Below are 19,219 nucleotides of genomic sequence, written 5' to 3' on the forward strand. Positions count from 1 at the left end.
AGGCAGCATAGCGTTAGCTTCGTGTCCAGACGAGCCCGTCGCACCCCCAGGCCAGGGCGCCAGAGCCGCCTACAGACGGATGGACAGACGACAGACAGCAGACGTGGTGGTGGTGGCAGCACCCTGAGCCACGCCCCTGGGCCCCTTCAGAGGCAGGAGGTCCTGTCCCCGGGCCCTTCCAGTGCGTGTGGGGCGCTGGCTGGGTCCTGGCTTCCCCTCCTCCCCAGGAGACCCCCCCGGTCCCCACAGCGGGCAGCGCCCCAGGACAAGCCTGCACACGCCAGGAGTGAGGCCGGCGCGGCCAGGATGGCAGGCAGGCAGCGTCCACCGTGGGCCTGGCCGCAGACCTCCCAGTGCACGTCCACGTCTGCCCTCTCCAAGCTCCTCTGACGGCGCGAGGCCACTGCAGGCTGAGCCGCCCTACCTTCTGGGCTTCTCCAACAACCGAGGCACAGCCCATCCCCAGGCCTCAGGTAGGGCTGTCTGCTGACCTGCACCCTGACCAGGAGCCCGTCCGACTCCAGCGGCCTCCCATCTGTTTCCACTTAAAAACACGACAGACAGCCAAGGACGGCAGGCAGACCCCCTGCTCCAGTCCTGGCCCCAGGGGGATGTGGACGCGGCACCAGCAGTGGCCGGGCCCGCTGCACCGGAGCCCAGGACCCTCCCTGGAGGCCTCGCAGGCACCTGCCCCGTCCAGCTCCCGAAAGCGGGCCCTTCCTACGCTTGTCTCCGCTGACCCCACACGGACGGTCTGAAAGGCACAGGCCAGGCCGTGCGCCTCGGGGGCCGGAGGAGCCGGGCCTCGGCCACAACTACAGAGCCCCACCACCCGCCCGGCATTCCTGCCTGTGGGGCTGGCGCCACACTCACCCTGCTGCCCATCGGCCCCTGCAGGCAGGCCCTCTAGCGAAGGAGCCCAACAGATGTGACCCCCACGTCCTGAAGGCCTGCCGTGTACCTGGGGCCTTAAACGCGTTGAGCTCCCCCCAAACCCTACATAAGGCGCGTTTATGGAAACGGGCTGAGGGGCCCACGAGCGCACACAAGGCCAAGCTGGGATCCTGAGCTGCCCCCATGACCCCATGCCAGGGCTGCCCAGGTCCCCGGCTGCTGCAGATGCCAAGCCTAGGGCGGCGGCAAGCTCGAGCTGGGCTCCACCCGGCCAGGACGCCAGCCCTGACTGACTCCTCCTGGCCCCCTCCCTCGGTGACCTGGTGGGAGGGCCCACCAGCAGCGGCGGAAGTCGGGGGGGGGGGGGGGGCCAGCCACACCCTCCCTCGCTCTGCTCTCGCCGGCCCGGGTTCCCTTGCCTCCCTGGCTCTTTGCCTTCGCAACTCCCGGCCGCAGGAGAGCAGCCTTGGCCCCCGGGCCCCTCCATGGAGCCCCGCGGGCCCGCCTGCTCTCTGCAAAGGAAGGTCAGTTCAGGTTCTCGTATGGGCCGCCTGGTCGAGCTCTAGCCTTACCTTACAGAATACGAACTGCTAGCTAAGCAAGGTCTTTATCGCGGCTTAACCCCCGCAAGGCGCGCGGCATACGGAGGTGGCATGCCAAGGGAAACCCACACGGCGGGCGGCCCCGTGGAGCTGGCCTGCGGGATCACGGGCGCGGCCTGGGCCAGGGCCAGCCCGGGCAGGGGCGGGTGGTGCACCGTGAAGGAGGGGCGGGACACCTTGTGCGGAAGTGAGGCGAGCTTGATGGACAGAGAGGCGTTAGCAGGCGGCACAGAGGCAGCAGAGGAGGCAGGTAAGAAAGCTTGGTTAGCTGGGAGGGACGCGAGGTTCTGCAGGAGCACGGGCTCAGAGTTAGCCGGGAGCAGCGCGGGGGGCGGAGGCAAGGCGGCGTTAGGAGGGGGGGGGGCGTGGAGGGCGGGCTGCCCCAGAGGGGGCCGGCCCAGGTGCGGAGGGGGCGGGGGCGGCCTCGGCTCCGCAGGGGACGGGGCCTGAAAGGAAGAGGCCGGGGTGCTGGCCACCGCCTGCAGCGGGGTTAGGCTCAGCGTGGCGCTGCGACATGCAGCCCCACTGCCGAAACTGGCTCCAAACGGATGAGCGGAGGCGGGAGGCACCGCGTGGTTAAAGGCACCTGCAAACAGGAGAGAAAAACCCAGCTTCAACAGGCGGGCATCGCCAGCCAAGCCAAGGAAGGCGCGCGGAGAAGGGGAAGCCGACGGCGGCTGCAGCTCCAGCTCCGCGTGCGAGCGGCACAGGTGAGGGTGAAGCGCAGGCAGCGGGAGCGCAGGCGCTAGGATTACCTGCAGGACGGCTCCCCTCCCCTCCCCAGCCCAGCCCCGGTGCCCGTGCCCAGTAAGGGGCCGGCTGTGGCTCCCTGCGCTCCTCTCCACCCCGCACGCGCCACGGTGTGTGTGGCGGGTGCCGCGGCCCTTGGCTCTTCCCCAGCACCGGCCCCAAGGCTGCCCGGAGTCCGGGCCGCGTCAGGCCTGACAGGTGACCTCCGCGGGGAGGAAGGAGAGAGCCCCGTCTGGCGCCAGCTCCCGAGAGCGAGAGGGACGCCGTCAGACCAGAGAGCCTGGCACAGGCCGACTCACGCCTGAGCGCTCTGCCCACACGACAGTCACGTCTGCGTTTCGCGAAAAGGAACGAGGTGACGGGTGCAAAGTAGACCCGAGGGGATACGCGGGCACAGCCTCTCCCCCCTCAGGGGGCCCTGGAAGGGAACCTGCAAACAGCGGTGGTTAAACCCAGCGGTCCTGGAGGGCGCCGGTGACAGCGTGCGGCCCGCGGCCCGTCCCCCAGCGGGTCCCGCGCGGCCGGAGGGCGCTGCCTACCTCCGACTGCACCGCCGGCCACCCCGGAGGAGAAGCTGCCCATGGCGTGCGAGTTGGTCAGTCTGGTGGCAGCGGTTGAGACGTGCACCAGGCCGGCGGCGGGCACGGAGCTGAACAGGGACTGCAGCACGGACGGGCCCAGGTTGGCCTGCAGGGACATGGGGCCCAGCGCGAACTGCGGGCCGGGGGCGAAGGCGCCCAGGAAGGGGCGGTGGGTCTGGGCGGACGGGGCCGTGCCCCCTGCCGAGGACGCCGCCGGGGCAAGGCCCGGGCCGCTGAGGAGGCCCCCGGGGGGCGCGGCGGCGGCAGCGGCGGCGGCGGCGGCGGCGGCGGCCATGAAGAGGTTGTGGCCGTTCTTGACGTCGGGCTCGCGGTCACGGCCCTTGCCCGCCTTGCCGTGCGTCGCTGAGGCCTTGTCCGCGGGCCCGCACACAGGCGGGCCACCCTCGCCCTTTGGGGCCAGTCCGTCCAGCTGCCTCTTGTTCACGAAGGGGCCGGGCTCTGCGGCGCCGCCCTCCTTGCCCCGCGGGCCGGGAAAGCTCAGGGGGGCGCCCAGGCCGGCCGCCTCGGGGGCCTTGTGGGAGAGAGAAGCACCATCGCTGAAGCTGTGTAAACTGAGGTCGGCTGCCAGGCCCCCGCCCAGGGCGAGGCCGCTGGCGGGGTGGCTGCTGGGGCTCAGCCCGCCCGCTCCCGGCAGCGCGCCTGGGAGGCTCTTCCTGGGGTGGGCAGCCAGCCTGGCGTCAGCCGCGCCTGGGTCCTCCGGGCCGGGCCGGAGAGCGAGCAGGGAGCTGTGGCTCAGAGCGGAGGCGGCCTGCAGCGGGCTGTCGGCTGCCTTGGCCAGGCCGAGGTCGGAGATGGGCGAGAAGGTGGACTTCCACTTGCTGCTGTTGACCGGCTCACTGGCCGGCACCTTCCTTCCCGCCAGGCCGCCACCTGCCAGGAGAGGCAGCAGCTGTGAGGCCTGGGCCGGGTGGGGCAGAGCGGAAGCTGCGGGGACCAGACCCCCACCGGCTCGGAATGACGCCCGCCCCCAAGACAAGCCCCCTTGGCGGAGGACGGGGCTGACCTGGTGAGGGTGGGGCCGTGGGAGAAGCTCAGGGAGCAGGGCTGCTCGTGCAGGAGGGCCGGCGTGTCAACACAGAGCACCACACGTGCCCGATCTACCCAGGCAGCATCCAGAGCGCCTGCCACGTCCGCAGGGAAAGGGGCCAGGAGGCCGGGCAGCACCCACACCGCCCAGGGACCACTCTGGAAGCCCCATGTGGCTCCTCAGAGGCCGGGCACCAAGGACTCAGGCATCAGGAGCACTGAACTCACCATTTTCCAAGGTTTTCGGAGGAGATTTGCTTTCTAAGGAGATTGTTGCAATTTTTCTTTCAATTCTATCAGGGAAAAAAAAAGAGATGATGAATGATGGCAGTCCACGGGCACACCAGAGCGCTATACGTTTACACCAAATTGCCCAGCGGGGTCGGTAAGCCGGCAATGCATGACCCGCCGTCAGGGCCCCCCGGCGCCCCCATGCCTGTGCGGTGGCGCCTGTGCCGGCACGATGACGGCTGTGGTGGGGGACACAGCTGAGAGCCGGGCCCCAGCGGAGGAGCAGGGATGCCGTTTCCCAACACGCAGAGACAGCCGCGAGTCCCAAACAGAACTGTCTCTGTGCTTAACGTGTTCTCGAGCTCTAAGAGACCGCGTCGTCCACAGAGGCGGATGCACGGCACCTAACACGTTAACTCCCCAGCAAGCTGTACCCACAGCTGCACCGAAGTACACAGCAGTGTGTGTTTCACGTGTACCCACAGCTGCACCGAAGTACACAGCAGTGTGTGTTTCACGTGTACCCACAGCTGCACCGAAGTACACAGCAGTGTGTGTTTCACGTGTACCCACAGCTGCACCGAAGTACACAGCAGTGTGTGTTTCACGTGTACCCACAGCTGCACCGAAGTACACAGCAGTGTGTGTTTCACGTGTCAGGATTTTCGTGGACCGTCCTGAAGAACTACGACCTCCAGAGACACAGAACTCGCCAAAGAATCCAGAACTTGCACAACGTACTTTTCGTACGTGGAAGAGTAACTCAGCAAGACACTGAAAACACAGGCAACTAAAGAAAACACAGGGACGTCCCCGGCGGTCCAGCGGGTAAGACTCCGCGCCCCCAGTGCAGGGGGCCCGGGTTCGATCCCTGGTGGGGTAACTCGATCCCACACGCATGCCGCAACTAAGAGTCTGCATGCCGCAGCTGAAGATCCCACATGCCGCAACTAAACATGACACAACTAAGACCCGAGTGACCAAAATAAATAAATTAAGCATTAAATAAAATTAAAGAAAGGGACTTCCCTGGTGGCGCAGTGGATAAGAATCCACCTGCCAATGCAGGGGTCACGGGTTCGAGCCTGGTCCGGGAAGATCCCACAGGCTGCGAAGCAACTAAGCCCGTGTGCCACAACTACTGAGCCTGCATGCCACAACTACTGAAGCCCGCGTGCCTAGAAACCCTGCTCCGCAACAAGAGAAGCCACCACAATGAGAAGCCCGTGCACCTCAATGAAGAGTAGCCCCTGCTCGCCGCAACTAGAGAAAGCCCGCACGCAGTAACAGAGACCCAACGCAGCCAAAAATAAATTAATTAATTAAAAAAATAATAAAGAAAACACAGATACACGACACACGGGGCCTCGTCAACACTGAACACTCCTATGCCTCAAAGGACACCAGCAATGGCATGAACACACCACCCACAGGACGGGAGAACACAGCTGCAGATCCCGTACCTGACAAGGGATCCCCTACGTAGACGTCTAAAGAACTCTCACGACATAACAACAGCAGCACAAGACAACCCGACTCAAGCGTGGGCCCGGGACCTGAACAGACCATCTCTCTGAGGAACAGATGATGCTGAGCGGCGTCGGCCACGAGGGAGATGAGGTCAAAACCACGGTGACACCACCACACCCTCACAGAAATAGCTACCGTACTAAAAACAAACCCAGAAAATAACAAGTGCTGGTGAGGATGTGGAGAAACTGGCACTCTCGTGCATGGTTGGCAGCAGTGTGAGATGGGGCAGCTGCCGTGGAAAAGTCTGGTGGTTCCTCAAAACGTTAAACCCAGACTCGCCACACGAGATCCAGCAATTCCACGCCTAAGTACTGGGTACATTGAAAACACATTTTCAAGTAAAAACACATGTAGTATAGGAACGTTTATAGCAGCATGATTCACAACAGCTGAAAATGAAGCAACCCAAGCATCCACGGACACACGGTGGATAAACAAAACGTGATATATACACACAGAAGAATACTAGTCTTAAAAAAGAAGGAGGTTCTGATACCTGCTACACCACGGATGAACCTGAGAACACGACGCTCAGTGAAATAAACCAGACACAGAAGGACACACGCTGCCTGATCCCACTCACAGGGTCCCTAGAGGAGTCACATCCACAGAGACAGGAAGTAGATGGTGGGGGCCGGGGCTGGGGGAGGGGCTCGGGAGTCAGTGTTTAAGGGTACAGGGGTTCTTTCTGTGGCGATGAAAATGTTCTAAAACCGACAGTGGTGATGGCTGCACAACCCCACGAATACGTCAAAAAACCACTGGGTCACACGTTTCAAGCGGGCAGTGTGGTATGTGAATTATACCTAATAAAGCTGTTATAAAAAAAAAAAACCAGAAAGCAAGCACTCTTCACCGTCAGCTGAGTGGACACCAGGCGCCGATGGGAGCCTGCACCCCTGCCTCTTGGCTCTCTGCCATGGCGGCCGCCCTCCCCTTCTCTCTGCCACCAAGAAACACCCGCCACGCACCGCTGCCCCGGGAGCTGCAGACTCAGGGGTCAGCCCCACCCCACACGCACGTGGCGAGATGCTCTCAGATGCCCTGGGCCCTTCACGGGCTGTTTCTTACACAGTTAAAAGTGAACAATCCGGGAAGGGGCCTGTCTGCTCCAGGACGCGCCCCAAGTGGGGTCGGGACCCTGCGCCCGCCGCCCAGCGGCAGGTGGGAAGCTGCCTGCCCCGCATCCCGGCCACAGGGACCTGCCCCGTCGGCCCCACTCGCCTGGCACTGCCAGGCTCGTCCTCAGAGCCCTGCTCCTCATCCGAGGTCAGCGGGGAATAGTGGGCCCCGTTGGTCTGGCTCAGGGGCTTCTCCTTCTTGAGCACGGGCGGCTGGTCGTTGTCCTGGTAAGGGACAGGCGAGCTCTTCAGGGAGCTCTCAGGGGATGAGATGGCCGTGATTTCCAAGGGCTGGTTGATGTTGCTGACCTGAGGGGTCAGACACACAAGCCCGTCAGCAGGCCCCTGGAGCGCCCTGGACCTGCCGCCCCCGACGCCACTCCCAGCCTCACCATGGAGTTGAGGTTCAGGGGGGACCCTGAAGACTGGGTGAAGAGGCCGGCGACGGACGGCAGGGCCCGGCGCTTGGGGGACACGCCCGAGCTGAGGCCGGGGGTCCCTGCCGCGGCCCGCTTCCTCCTGCCCCTCTTGCGGCTGTCCTGCCCGTGGCTCTGGCCGCCGTCACCGCGGGCGCCCGAGGACAGAGGGCTGTGCTTGCTGGAAGGCGACTGCTTGGCGCTGCTGGAGCCGGCCGAGATGGTGAAGACGATCCTTCTCTTGGCTTCACTCTCGGGATCCGAGAAGCCGGCCTCAGAGGGCAGGTCTCCTTTGCTGGCGTCGGGGAGCGGGCCCTGGGCGCCGAGCCGGGGACTGGCGCAGAGCTGGGGGGCGGGCGAGGCCGAGCCGCAGTTGCGGGGCTGCGCCAGCAGGGAGGGGTGCTGAGGGGTGGAGCTGCGGGACCCCACAGTGGCGAAGAGGCTTCCGGAGCTGGAGGACTCATCCAGGGCGGGGGGCTCGGCTCCAGAGACGAGTGGTGCCGGGCTGCCTGCCAGGGCCCCGCTGATGGCCACCGAGCCGGCGTAGGCAAAGCCTGTGGGAAGGACACGCTTTCTCAGGGGAGCTCATCCGGGAAAGGATGCCCACCTGGCCAAACCCGGCGGAGCGCAAGGAAGCTCAGCTCTCCGCGTGCTCAGTGCCCAGCACCTTGAGACGGCACCACAGAACCAGGTTCGGGTGAGGACAAGTGGGGGCCCCCGGGCCGTCACTTGTGTGCTCTTCCCACTTCTGGGCCTGGGATGGTTGGGCCCTGGAGCTCACGCACAAGCCGGTGGACCCCGGGCACCTCCAGCGGTGATGCCCGCCCCACGCGAGAGCAGCGGTGCCCGAGGCGGGATGCCCGTCCCAACAGCAGCCTCCTCCCTGTGCTCTTTACCCCCAGAAGAACAGGCGTGGGTCAGGCCGTGCGGACACAGGCAAGCAACCTGACCACACACGCCTGCCGCCCCCGACGGGCTCCATGGCTGGGCAGTGGCGACAGGCACCCTCTAGGTCGCAGGGCCCCGCCCGGAAGCCTCACTCGGAGCTCTCTGAGGAGGAGCAGAACCGGCTGGAACGCGGTTGGACGAGGACGCCACCGCCCAGAGGACCGGCATGGGCCCAGGCCGAGCACAGCCAGCTGAGATGAGCAGAGCGGGACAGCCCAGCTCGGAGCCCCCGAGCCCCAGGCCGCGCTGTGCAGCTGACGTGCTGAGCCCACCCGGCACCTCTGGGTCCTCGCACGGGAGGGAGCCCTTACCCGCGGGGGCCAGGGCGAGGCTTCTGCTCCCAGCAGCGCTGCCCCCGGAGCCGTGGGCGCCAGCACCCATCTGCTTCTCCAGCGTGGACGAGGGCTCTCGGGCCTGCGGCACGGGGCTGGGGGTGCTTCTCTGCAGAGAGAAAGTGCAGATTGTCAGCTGAGCCGGCCACACGCCGCAGGACGTGCCAAGGGCCCGAGGCCGCGAGCATGGAAGGGCAAGTGGCTGCTCAGGGTGCGAGCCTGGTGGGCAGCCCCGGGAAGGTTCTCACAAGGTGAGGCACAGGTGTCTGACCTCGGTTCTAAGGGATGGCCCTGGCTAACGGGCAAGCACTGGGCCAGGGATAAACGGGCAGGGAGAGCAGTGGGGGCAGCCGTTACGATCTGACCCAGCAACTCCACTCCTACGTGGGGCCAGGCAACAGCAGGTACCCACACAAAACCCGCACGTGCACGTCCACAGCAGCCCGAACGTGGAAACACCCCAGATGACCACCAACAGGTGACGGACGAACACAATGCGGTCCGTCTATGTGGTGGAACATCTCTCAGCCATGGAAAGGAGAAAAGCCCTGACACTCGCTGCAACGTGGACAGACCCTGAGAACACGATGCTCAGTGAGAGAAGCCAGACACAGAACACGCAGCGTGTGATTCCACTGATGGGAAACGTCCAGAACAGGCAGATCCACAGAGACAGTGGGCTCCTGGTTGTCAGGGGCTGGGGAGGGGATGTGGGTGACTGCTGGTGCGGATGGGCTTCCTTTTGGGGGGATGGAATGTTCTGGAACTAGAGATGGCTGCAAGACTGGTGAATGTACTAAAACCCACTGCACCGAACACCTTAGGTGGGTGAGTTGTGTGTGAGTGACATCTCCATAAACACGAACAGCCCACTCCACAGGAGAGTGTCATTTCCAAGTCCATGCGTGTGAGACTGAATGCACATGTGAACTAGAAGGAGAAATTTCTACAGAATCTGGAAGTTTTAGTCCCTCTCCGTTTGCACACGTCACCTTTTACTAAAAGGATCTAAGATAAAAGTGGCAAAGTGTTACTGGAATTAAATGTGGACATCAGACATCGTTTTTCTCGGGCACCACGGTAAGCTCAAAACGTAACCACGTGCAATTGAACAAGGCGGCTCTAGGCCTCGAGGGGAAAGAACAAGAGCAGCGGCCCTCTCGGCGCCTGGGGACGCCAGGCTTCCAGGCCGAGGGCCTCACTCACCACCTTCTCGGCGCGGCTGGGCAGCACCACGCTGGCCAGAGGGATGCTGACTGGCAGCTTGCTGGGCTGCACGGTGCTGAGCGGGATGCTGACGGGCAGGCTGGTGATGGCCTCCCCGCTGCTGGCGTAGGAGCGCTCCTTCCAACCCTGCAGACACACCACCGGGCCGGCCTGCTCCCGCTGACCAGGACACTGGGCCTTGAGCACCGCCCCGAGGGACACAGCAGCCCTCCAACCAGTGACAAGTCACCCCCACCCCAAAGCGATCCTCCCGACCTGCCAGGGCCCCAGCCCATCACCCCAGCACGCACCCCATCACGGGAGCGCAGCAGGCTTTTCCCTTCCCCTGCTGCTCAACCCGCCCTCTCCTTTCCCCAGAGACAACCCCACCCTTCCAGCCTCACCCCAGGGCTAGGGCGCGGCCAGGCAGCCTCCCACCCGCCCTCTCAGCCCTACACCACTCTGCGCGCGGGCGGGCGCTTTCTCAAGAGCTGTGGCCTCACCTTCTCACTGCCCTTCTCTCCCGTCATCTGCAAGGCCGCAGGGGACGAGGGCCGAGGGTCCTGCGGGCTCAGTTTGATGCCATTGGCGATGCCGGGGCTCTGGTACGGGAGGCCGTTCTCCTTGGCATGCTCAGCTCTGGAAACGAGACGTGTCCTCAGTCATTTTCTGGGGAGCCCTCAGAGCCGCGGTTTTGCGTTCAGAGCTGGCCGCCTGGGCCTAACAATCCCCGAGATTCTCTTCCAAACTGACGATCCCCCGGTCAGAAGGCCCCCCACCACGAGCTCACCGTGGGTGCAGCTCGCTGGCAGTCGCCCTGCTGTTGGCTGTGTGGTCCTGGCTCAGGTGGCGCCGCAGCACCAGCTTGGCAGGGGAGAGCCTGGTGTAGTCGGGCAGGGCCAGGCCGGACAACTTCTCGAGCCTCGGCCGGCCACTGTGGTTCGGGGTGCAGGGCACGACCTCCTGGTCCAGGGGGGAGGCCAGGTACTGGGGGGTGTTCTGCTTGGGCGAGGGCCGGCTCAGCGCGCCGCAGAGCTCGTAGCCGGCCGCGTGGCCGTTCATGGACAGCTCTGGGCTCATGTTGCTCAAGTGGGGCAGGGAGAACCTGGCGCAGTCCAGCTCCAGGTGTGGCCGGCCGGGCTCAGCCTCCTGCTCTCGGCCCAGGCCACCCTTCCCGCGCAGGTGCAGGGACAAGGCGTCGTCGGGCGGCACGCAGGACTTGAGCTGCAGGAGCTCCTGCTGCCGCTGGCTCTTCTCCAGCTCCACGATGCTGATCTGGGGGACGAGAGGAGGCATCAGGCCTGAGAGGCCCCACGCCCAGCACCTCACTGGCAGGGCCGGTCCTGCGAGAGCGAGAGGGACGTGGGCCGGCTAGAGGGACGTGGGCCAGCTAGTGTGATGGGCAGACGAGCGTCAGCGCGGGCGCGCGGGGGCCCCGGGGGCTGGGGCCCGAGGCATCGTTTGTCTGGCTCTCCCTACAATGAATCAAGGGCCCACAGCTTCGGGCCGCCTCTCGGTTACACAGGAGCGTCAGGACCCCGCACGCAGCCTCCTGCGACTCCTCCTGCACACAGGCTGGCAGCAGGGCCGGGCCACCACAGAAGGCAGCTCGACACCGTATCCTGGGACCTACAGCTGCTCCGACGGCTACTCGGGGGACGTGTGTCTTTAGGGACGTAGCCTCCAGAGCAGCCTCCGGTGCAGAGGAATTCACTGCATTGCCGTTCTGCAGTAACCCATCCCTGAAAGAGCCCCCAGGGCCGGGCAATGGCGAAAGCTTCATGTAAATCACGAAACCTCACTGGGGAGAAGCAAACACGGCGGGAGGCCTCGGCCTGCAGACGGGCTTCCGGGAAGCCCGCACCCGCGCGCTGATCTGTCCGTCCTTCCTTCCCGCACCGTCCTCTGCTCACCTCGTCAGCACGAGCTGTTCTCACGGTGCAAGTGAGGGCCGCCAGCGGCAGCCTCAGAAACAAGGCGCTCGCCAGCCCGGGCGGTGCAGCGGGGACTGGGCCTAGGACGCTGGTCCTGGTGCCCCAGCTGAAGCCTGAGCCCCGCCGCCTCCTCCGACAGGCCTCCTACCTGCAGCTCCAGGCAGTGCCTCTGCTTCTCCGAGATCTGGCTCTTCAGGGCCTGCTTCTCCTTCAGCAGGCCCTCCAGGGACAGCGTGGGCCAGTCCAGCTTCAGCTCCTCGCACCGTGCCTGGAGCTGTGGGGACGGGTGGGCGGCCGTGAGGCGTCGGAGGGCCCTGGGCGCCCCACTGCCGCAGCCTCAGGGCCCGCCCTCGGTCACCTCTCTGCCCCGGGACCCTGCCCGGCCTGGAGCAGGCTGCCCGCCCCGCCCCGCCCCGCGCACCAGCCGCGCCCCGCCCCACCGCGCCCCGCCCCGCCGCGCCCCGCCCCGCCCCGCGCACCAGCCGCAGGCTCTGGCTCCTCAGCTCCCGGTTGCCCTTTTCCAGCTGCTCCGTCTGCTCCCTCAGCTGCTGGTTGTGAGCCGAGATCTCCTTCTGCGCTTGGATCAGGTCGTTGTAGGTCAGCGCCTTCACTCCCAGCTGAGGACAAACGACGGCAAAGGGGGGGCTCTCACGGGGGGCCGGGGGCATCACGAGGCAGGAGGCCTCCCTCTGACCACCTCCAGGCCGCCTCATCAGGGACACTTTCAACGTGAAGAGCACCAGGAGGGCACCAGTCCTTCTGGATCTTGGCCAGACGTCCGGGCTGGGCCCTGGGCCCCGCCTGCCCCCCATCCCGCACCAGGGCCGTCTGCGCAGCCTCAGGGCGGCCAGGGCGGGGCGTCTACCTCATCCAGTTTCTGCTGGAAAAGCCTCTTGACCTCCTCCTTCTGAGCTTGGCAGTGGCCGAACAGCTGCTGCACGGCGCCCACCAACCGGGCGTTCTTCTCCTGCGGGGCAGGGCCGTGAGCGCGAGGCCCCCGGGACGGGCGCCCCGCCGCACTCGCAGCCCGCCTGGCGGACACGGCGGCGGACACGCACCCGTGAGGAGGTTGGCCAGACCCCCGTCGGGGCCTCACCCCGAAACGTGGCACCACGTTACCAGGAGCCACAGAGCCTGACGCTTCCCGCCCTCAGGAAAGCCGGGGTGCCCGCACCGGGCCCGAGGGCGGCCGCACCACACAGCCCCCAACCCCAGCTCCGCCACCGAGGCTGCAGGGCACACTGTCCCCAGATGAGGACGCCTCAAACGGGGCAGCAGGGCCCGGCCAGCCGTGGCCCGGGGGCCATCAGGCCCCACAGGTGAGGGGAGCTGGGCCTGGCAGCACCAGGTGCGGCTCACCTTCTCCTGGTCCAGCAGCTGCTGCAGGTTGGCCTTGTACTGAGGGGTCTTTGTGTATGCCAGGAACTGTAGGTACTGAATCTTGAAGGATTCTACGAGGGGAGCCGAGACAAGGTTTTAACTCAGAAACCCTCCCGCTGAGGCTCGAGGCGGGGGCGGGTGGGGTTCGGGAATGGGCCCGAGTGGTGCTGGGGTCACACGGTGCCGTTGTCGTGCCGGGGCCCGTGTCCCACACTGCCTCAGCATGTCCCGCCGCCACGTGGGGCTCGTGCCCACGTGGGGACCCTGGCAGCCCCTGCCGTCCCCAGCCCGCTTTCTCGTTCTCCCCAAGGACACGTGGGTTGCGGTCAGCCAGTCGGCCGGTCTCCTCGGTAAACATATGCTACTGATGTTGAATTGAGAAAACTGTACAGGAGTTTCCTTCATCCGCTTTCTGAAGGGACAAGGCATCTCAAGGCAGCCCAGCCACGTGAGCACGAGCTCGACTCGGCAGGACAGAGCCCTGCTCCCTCGGGGCACCGGGCTCATCCCGGACAGCTCTCCCTGACACCGCAGACACGGGGCTGGGTCCTCCTCTGCAGGGCACCCTGGGCACCGTGGGTGGTGGAACAGCATCCCTGGCCTCCACCTTCTCGACGCCAGGAGTCCCCCCACCCCGCCAGTCGTGACGATGGCCCCAGACGTGGCCTCGCTTCCCCTGGGGCAGGACCGCAGCCTCAGACCGCCGCATGGGCCCCGCTGACCCCAAAGCCCAGGGGCGCCCTGGCAGGGCTGAGCCTGAGCCCTGGGAGTGGTGCGCTTGGCCACGCAGTGTGGGTTTCCCAGGGGGTCTGCAGACAAGCCGCTCCTCGCGCTCCGCCCCGCCCGCCCGGCCTCCCTCCCGGGGCAGCTCACCTAGCAGCCTGTGCAGGGCGGGCGGGGCGGGCGCCAGCAGCAGCTGCTCAGGGGGGCGCCGCTGCGTGCTGGGAGGTAGCTGGTAGGGGGCGCCTGCGGGGAGACAGCGGGTCACGCTCCCTAGACGCCAGGCCCTGCGCGACGCCCCAGCTGCCCAGCCAAGCCGCCACCAGACCCCGAACCGCGGCACTTCGCCCTGCCTGAGCGGGGCTTCTGCACGGGACCCCCGCGGAGCCCTCGGGAGGCTTTGGAGCTGGAGCACCCGCCCCCGCACCGAGTACTCAGTGCAGACGCTGCCGCAGTGGCTTCTGCCCAAGCCGGCAGGAAAAGGGACAGCGGTGAGGCTCCCCGGGACCCCAGAGCACAGCGGGGCGGGGGCGAGGAGGCACTCACCCTGCGGCGAGGGTGACGCCGCCCGCGACACGGTCTGGGCGTGCAGCAGGTCCAGTGCGCTCTGGGTCTTCTTGGGCTTGCGCTCGGGGTTGGCGGTGCTCATCTTCTTGGGACGTCCGCGCTTCCGGCCAGCCATCTTCCGGCCCTTCTTGTTCAGCTTCTTCTTCCGGGCCTTGGAGGGAGACGGCTTCTTGACAGCGGTCGCCCCGGCTTTCTCTTCCTCAGCACCAGAGTCCTAGCGGAAGACCGTGTGAGGGACCAGCCGGCGACGTGGGCTCCCGAGGGCAGTCTGGCTCCCTCCCCTGAGACCGGGGCCGGCCCATCTGGCCGGGGGCGTGGCGCTCACCATGGGGGTGTCGGCGGGCATGGCCGCCTTGCTCTCGGGCACCTTGGTGGGGGTGGTCGTGTTGCTCTTGTTCTCCCGCTGCTGCCGGCGCCGAGCTGCCTCTTGTTCCTCCTGGGGAGCAAGCGGGGGGCTCGTCCTCTGAACCGCGGGCACCGCGGAGACCCTCCTGCCTGCAGGGGCCCTGCAGCCCTGGCCCCGGGGGAAAGCGAGGTGCACACACCCCACATCCCGTCTCTGCTGGGAACCCAGTGGCCCCCCGGACGGCCTGGCCTGGCCCCCCCCACAGCCACTTCCCCACCGAGGGGCACGCTGTCCACAGGCGACGGCTGCGGGACACCCACGGCAACAGGAGGGAGGACAGGGCCACCCTCAAGGCCATCCTCTGTCTCCAGGTGGGGGTGGCCGTCACCATGCCCTGACCCGGAGGCCCTAGTGTGGCAGGAAGGGCCTGGGCGGGGGGCTCCTTCAAGGGTCACGTGCTTGTCTGAGCCTCCAAAGAGAAAGACTCTGGGACAGACGTCCCACAAGGTTCAGAGACAAAGTGATGACCACAAGGCTGCAGGACATTTTGAAAGGTTGTAACTCCAACCTATCTCCCCCAAAAATCTCTCAAGAAACGTGGCCAGGGTGAAGCTGCTCAAGACGCGGCCGCCACAGCCAGGGGGCCCCGGCACCCAGGCCCACGCCCGGCCACTCGGGATGCCTCGGGCCCTGGTCAGCTTAGAGATCAAGGACAAATACACAAACTTACCCTGAGTTTTGGATTTTTCAGACTAGAAAAATAGTTTTCAAGCTAAAAATGGAAAAGGAAAAGAAAACGTCTCATTAGCGATGGAAAACCCTGTCAGGACAAGAGCCACAGCCCAGACCCACCGACATCAGGCAGTGATGGGCGCGGTGAGCGCTCGGGACCCCGGGTTGGGAGCAGGACCTCTGCCCGCCCACGTCAGCTGGAGGCGGGTCGGGGAGGAAGGGGTGCCACTCACTATGGTGCGGTCGATGGTGTGCAGGTAGTAAGACACCGGCTTCCCCGTCCACGACACCGAGCCTTTTAGCGGCGACAGCTCCACGACGCGCATGATGGTGCCGATGTCTGCGCACAACGGGGCGCAGGGGTCAGGGGTCGCCAGGGCACCAGGGGGAGGGGTATGGCGGGGCTCAGGTCCCAGGCGCGTCCCAACCGCCGGCTGGGGAGGTGCCCATGGCCCTCCCCGCACCCAGGCGCCTGGCCAAGGACAAGGGCGACGAGCCCACAGGGCGGGCTCCAAAGGCCCGCGGGGGCCGATGTGGCAAGCAAGCAGCCGCGAGGATGCGCAGCGCCTGAGGGTCCCACCTCCCCGCGGCCCCGCACACACTGCTGCTTGTCCTTGTCACTGCTCCCTCGGGTCCCGGCACCACGGTCCTGCCCAGGGCCACGTCTGGGGACGTCTGGGGTTGTCACAACTGGGGGCCTCCCGCATGGAGTAAGTGCGGCCGCCGCTCCACATCCCACAGCGCCCGGGACGCCCCCGCCCCCGTCACCACTGCTGGCGGGCGACCCCGCCTTAACCCACGGCAGGTGCTCATAATTGCACGTGTTAAGAACTCGGCAACACGAGAGCTCTTACCACTCAAGTTTCTACTGTTTATTCTGAAGTTCAGAGGTGCAAAGGGCTTCGAGGACACAATTCTGCCACCTGAAACACAGAGGGGGATCAGTGCCGGCCGTGGGGACACCAGCGCGCGATACGAGCAAGAGCCTGATGAAGGTTAGAGCACCAGGATGCAAAAGCATCCAGAGAAACCAGCCCTCTGAACACAGAAAAGCCGAGGGACTGGGAGTCCTGAGCTAATCTCACAGCTAAAAGCAAAGCGGCGCCTGAGAGCTCCGACCCATCTCACGATTTGCTTTCCTGCAAAACGCGCTCAGGGCCTCACAGTCCCCTGGGTCTCGCCGTGGGGCCCGCTGGGCACCCCCTCTACAGCTTCTGTGCTGTCTAGATGCGCCACACCCACACCAGATCCGGGCCAGAACCAGCCCTGACCCCAGAGACAGACAGAACCTGAGGGAGAACCGGGTCCGGACACACAGACAGAACCTAAGGCTGGACCAGGCCCTAACACAGAACCAACAGAACCTGAGGGAGAACCGGGTCCTGATCCACACACATAGACAGAACCCGAGGCAGGACGAGGCCCGACTCCAGGGAAACAGGACCTCAGAGAGAACTGGGCCCAGACTCCACACAGACAGAGCCTGAGGGAGAACCAGGCCCTAACCCAACACAAACAGAACCTGAGGGAGAACCGGGTCCTGATCCACAGGAACAGACAGAACCTAAGGCAGAACCGGGCCCTGACCCCACATAGACAGAACGCAAAAGGGTCAGGTCGGGAACAGCTGCACAGAAAACAGTTTTTCCAATTAACTCCCGGCATGTGTGCAGTCATTGTAGGGAAAAGAACCACAAGGACTCGCAGCCTCCTGCAGAGAGGTCACCATGATTGACGATGTCACCCTCAGGTTACAGGCGCTTCCCCCATCCTGTACGAAACACTGTCAGGAAATGTAATACACCGGAACGTTCCAGCGTAGGAAATACAGAGCCAAATATAAAAGTCAAAGAAAACGCGTGACGAGTAAACTGAAGCAGTCAGGATGAGCCCTCTGCTAGCGCACGCGCTCACGGCTCCCCGAGCCCCAGCCTGGCCTCTGGGCGCCCCCCACCCCGAGGAGGCGGCGACGCCAGGTCCCGGGCTGGCCAGGGGCGAGTTTGGGCAGTCGGCTGGTTGTGCCAGCAAAGTCACGGCAGCCAGAGGCTGAGGGGGTCCCCCGGGCGCACCTGAACAGTGTCGAAGGGAGGACGCTCGAATTAGGAATGTGCCCCCTGCAAGGCTTCCGGGACAACAGGTGCCCTGAGGGGACTTCTGTGGGCAGGTCACCAGGGGCCCCGAGCCGGCTGCGTGCAATACCCGGGCGCTCAGCTGGGACACGGGGTGCGGAGGGCGAGGTCAAGATGACCAAGAGGGACGAGTGCAGAACGGGCGACATCCCACGAGACAACGAGGCCAGATGCCCAACGGGCCGCGTCCAAAAAGATGGAGGGGCCACGACCCGAGGCCCTAAGGCTAGAGAGTCGGGACCGCACAGCCCAAGAGGCGCCCGGGGCAGCTGGCAGAGCAGGAATCCACGCTCCTCTCCCAGGTGGGGCGCGGGGATGGGTGCCGAGTGCTCAGGGGAAGGGCCTGGGCACGGCGCTCGTTCCCACAAAACCATCAGGAGCGACCCCGCGCTCACCTGCACACGCACACACGCAAACACACACGCAGCCGGCAGTGCTGAGGCCAGCTGGAAACTCTCTGTGCCTATGCTGGGTGATCCTTTCCCCTCTCCTGTTTGCTTGAAACGTTTCATAACAAAACTTGGGGGACACACCCCGTTCCTCTCTCCCGGCCACAGAGGAGATCAGGACGGCATGGGGGCCTCCCCGCAGCTGCGGGGACAGGGAGCAGGACAGAGCGCGGCGCGTCTGCAAAGACCTGACGTGGGAATCGCAGCAGCAGCGGCGGCAGCAGAAGCCGCCCTCCTGAGCCCGAGGACGAAGACGCTTTCTGGAGACCTCCCTGCAGGACAGGTGACTCCTGCCATCTCATGTCACGACTGGAGAAGCATGGGGACACCCTGTCAGGGCCGCATCCCTGGCCAGGCCCCAGGAAGGGGAGCGGGCAGAGCCCAGCAGCACCGTGGGCACGCGGGGCGGCATATCCGACCTCACGCTGAGGTCATAGCCCACGGGGGGCCCGGGAGACCGGTCCCGTCCTGCCAGGAGGACCCCGAGAAGGATGGGCACCTGAGGCTGGAGCTCTCACACGGATGGCGACAGCCCCCGGCCGAGGACCAGAGCCCGGCCGTGTGCGCCTGGGCGTCCAGGGAAAGAAGCCCGCGACTCCACCAGCGGTGGGATGACCCCCACGCTCCTGGAGCAGAGCGCATCACAGGGCACAGACAGAGCCGCCGTCACCCCGAGTGTTCACCACACATGGGAAGCTACTGGCCTCCCCACGGGGAAGAAACAAAGCAGCAGGTGAGAAGCAGGCGCGAGGGCACAGGACAAGGGGAAACGCGGGCCCTCCCCGGGTCCCCCAGCTGCTGCCCTGCTTGTCAGGACCATCGATGGTGCTGGGACAGAAAACGCCCAGCTTTCTGAGGGAGACGGACTGAGGAGGACGGCCTGGAGAAGCAGCCGCTCCTCCGTCCCCTCTTCCTGGAACACACCGGACCTGCTCTCCCACTCTGAGCCTGAGCCCAGCTCACCGTGGGACCCAGGGGCGGGCACGAGCACACACACTAGGCTCAAATGAAACTGGTCAGCTCCCAGCTGTGGAGAAGGCTCCGCCCAGGAGTCCGCATCGGTCTGATGCTCCGCGTGCATGAGGACGCCCCCGGCACAGCTAAAGGGACACCTCACGGGTGCTGCTGGGCCTGGGCGGGCCTTGACGCAGCTCCCTCCCTGCACCTTCAGTGGCCTGGAGGGATCTCACTCGGGGACCACCACGCCAGAGGGAGGAGCTCGGGACACAAGAAGACCGAACAACCCCCGCCCGCGTTCCTGAGGAGGGGAGAGTCCGCTCAGACGCCAGGAGCTCCCATCG

The 19,219-nt window shown here is 65.5% G+C and overlaps 1 protein-coding gene across 4 annotated transcripts in view; it reads right to left on the reverse strand.

The window, feature by feature from the left end:
• The window catches only part of DOT1L (DOT1 like histone lysine methyltransferase), a 57,792-nt gene that overhangs the window by 2,432 nt on the left and 36,141 nt on the right, over positions 1–19,219 (reverse strand). For 2 of the 4 annotated variants that reach the window (XM_082381740.1, XM_082381738.1), the window contains 19 exons: positions 16,195–16,263; positions 15,574–15,680; positions 15,339–15,380; positions 14,588–14,698; positions 14,242–14,476; positions 13,849–13,941; positions 12,955–13,046; positions 12,461–12,562; positions 12,075–12,212; positions 11,744–11,869; positions 10,452–10,936; positions 10,165–10,300; positions 9,662–9,808; positions 8,435–8,564; positions 7,152–7,729; positions 6,863–7,068; positions 4,103–4,167; positions 2,786–3,718; positions 1,467–2,082 (listed from right to left, as the gene is read on the reverse strand). In XM_082381740.1, coding sequence (XP_082237866.1) covers positions 1,502–2,082; positions 2,786–3,718; positions 4,103–4,167; positions 6,863–7,068; positions 7,152–7,729; positions 8,435–8,564; positions 9,662–9,808; positions 10,165–10,300; positions 10,452–10,936; positions 11,744–11,869; positions 12,075–12,212; positions 12,461–12,562; positions 12,955–13,046; positions 13,849–13,941; positions 14,242–14,476; positions 14,588–14,698; positions 15,339–15,380; positions 15,574–15,680; positions 16,195–16,263 — 4,376 coding nt within the window. In that variant the 3' untranslated portion in view covers positions 1,467–1,501. Of the gene's footprint in view, positions 1–1,466; positions 2,083–2,785; positions 3,719–4,102; positions 4,168–6,862; positions 7,069–7,151; positions 7,730–8,434; positions 8,565–9,661; positions 9,860–10,164; positions 10,301–10,451; positions 10,937–11,743; positions 11,870–12,074; positions 12,213–12,460; positions 12,563–12,954; positions 13,047–13,848; positions 13,942–14,241; positions 14,477–14,587; positions 14,699–15,338; positions 15,381–15,573; positions 15,681–16,194; positions 16,264–19,219 lie in introns of all 4 variants that reach the window. The other 2 variants (XM_082381739.1, XM_082381737.1) reach the window with 2 other exon arrangements.

This window comes from Balaenoptera borealis (genome assembly GCF_965194805.1).
Source record: "Balaenoptera borealis genome assembly, chromosome: 2".
Taxonomy (NCBI): domain Eukaryota; kingdom Metazoa; phylum Chordata; class Mammalia; order Artiodactyla; family Balaenopteridae; genus Balaenoptera; species Balaenoptera borealis.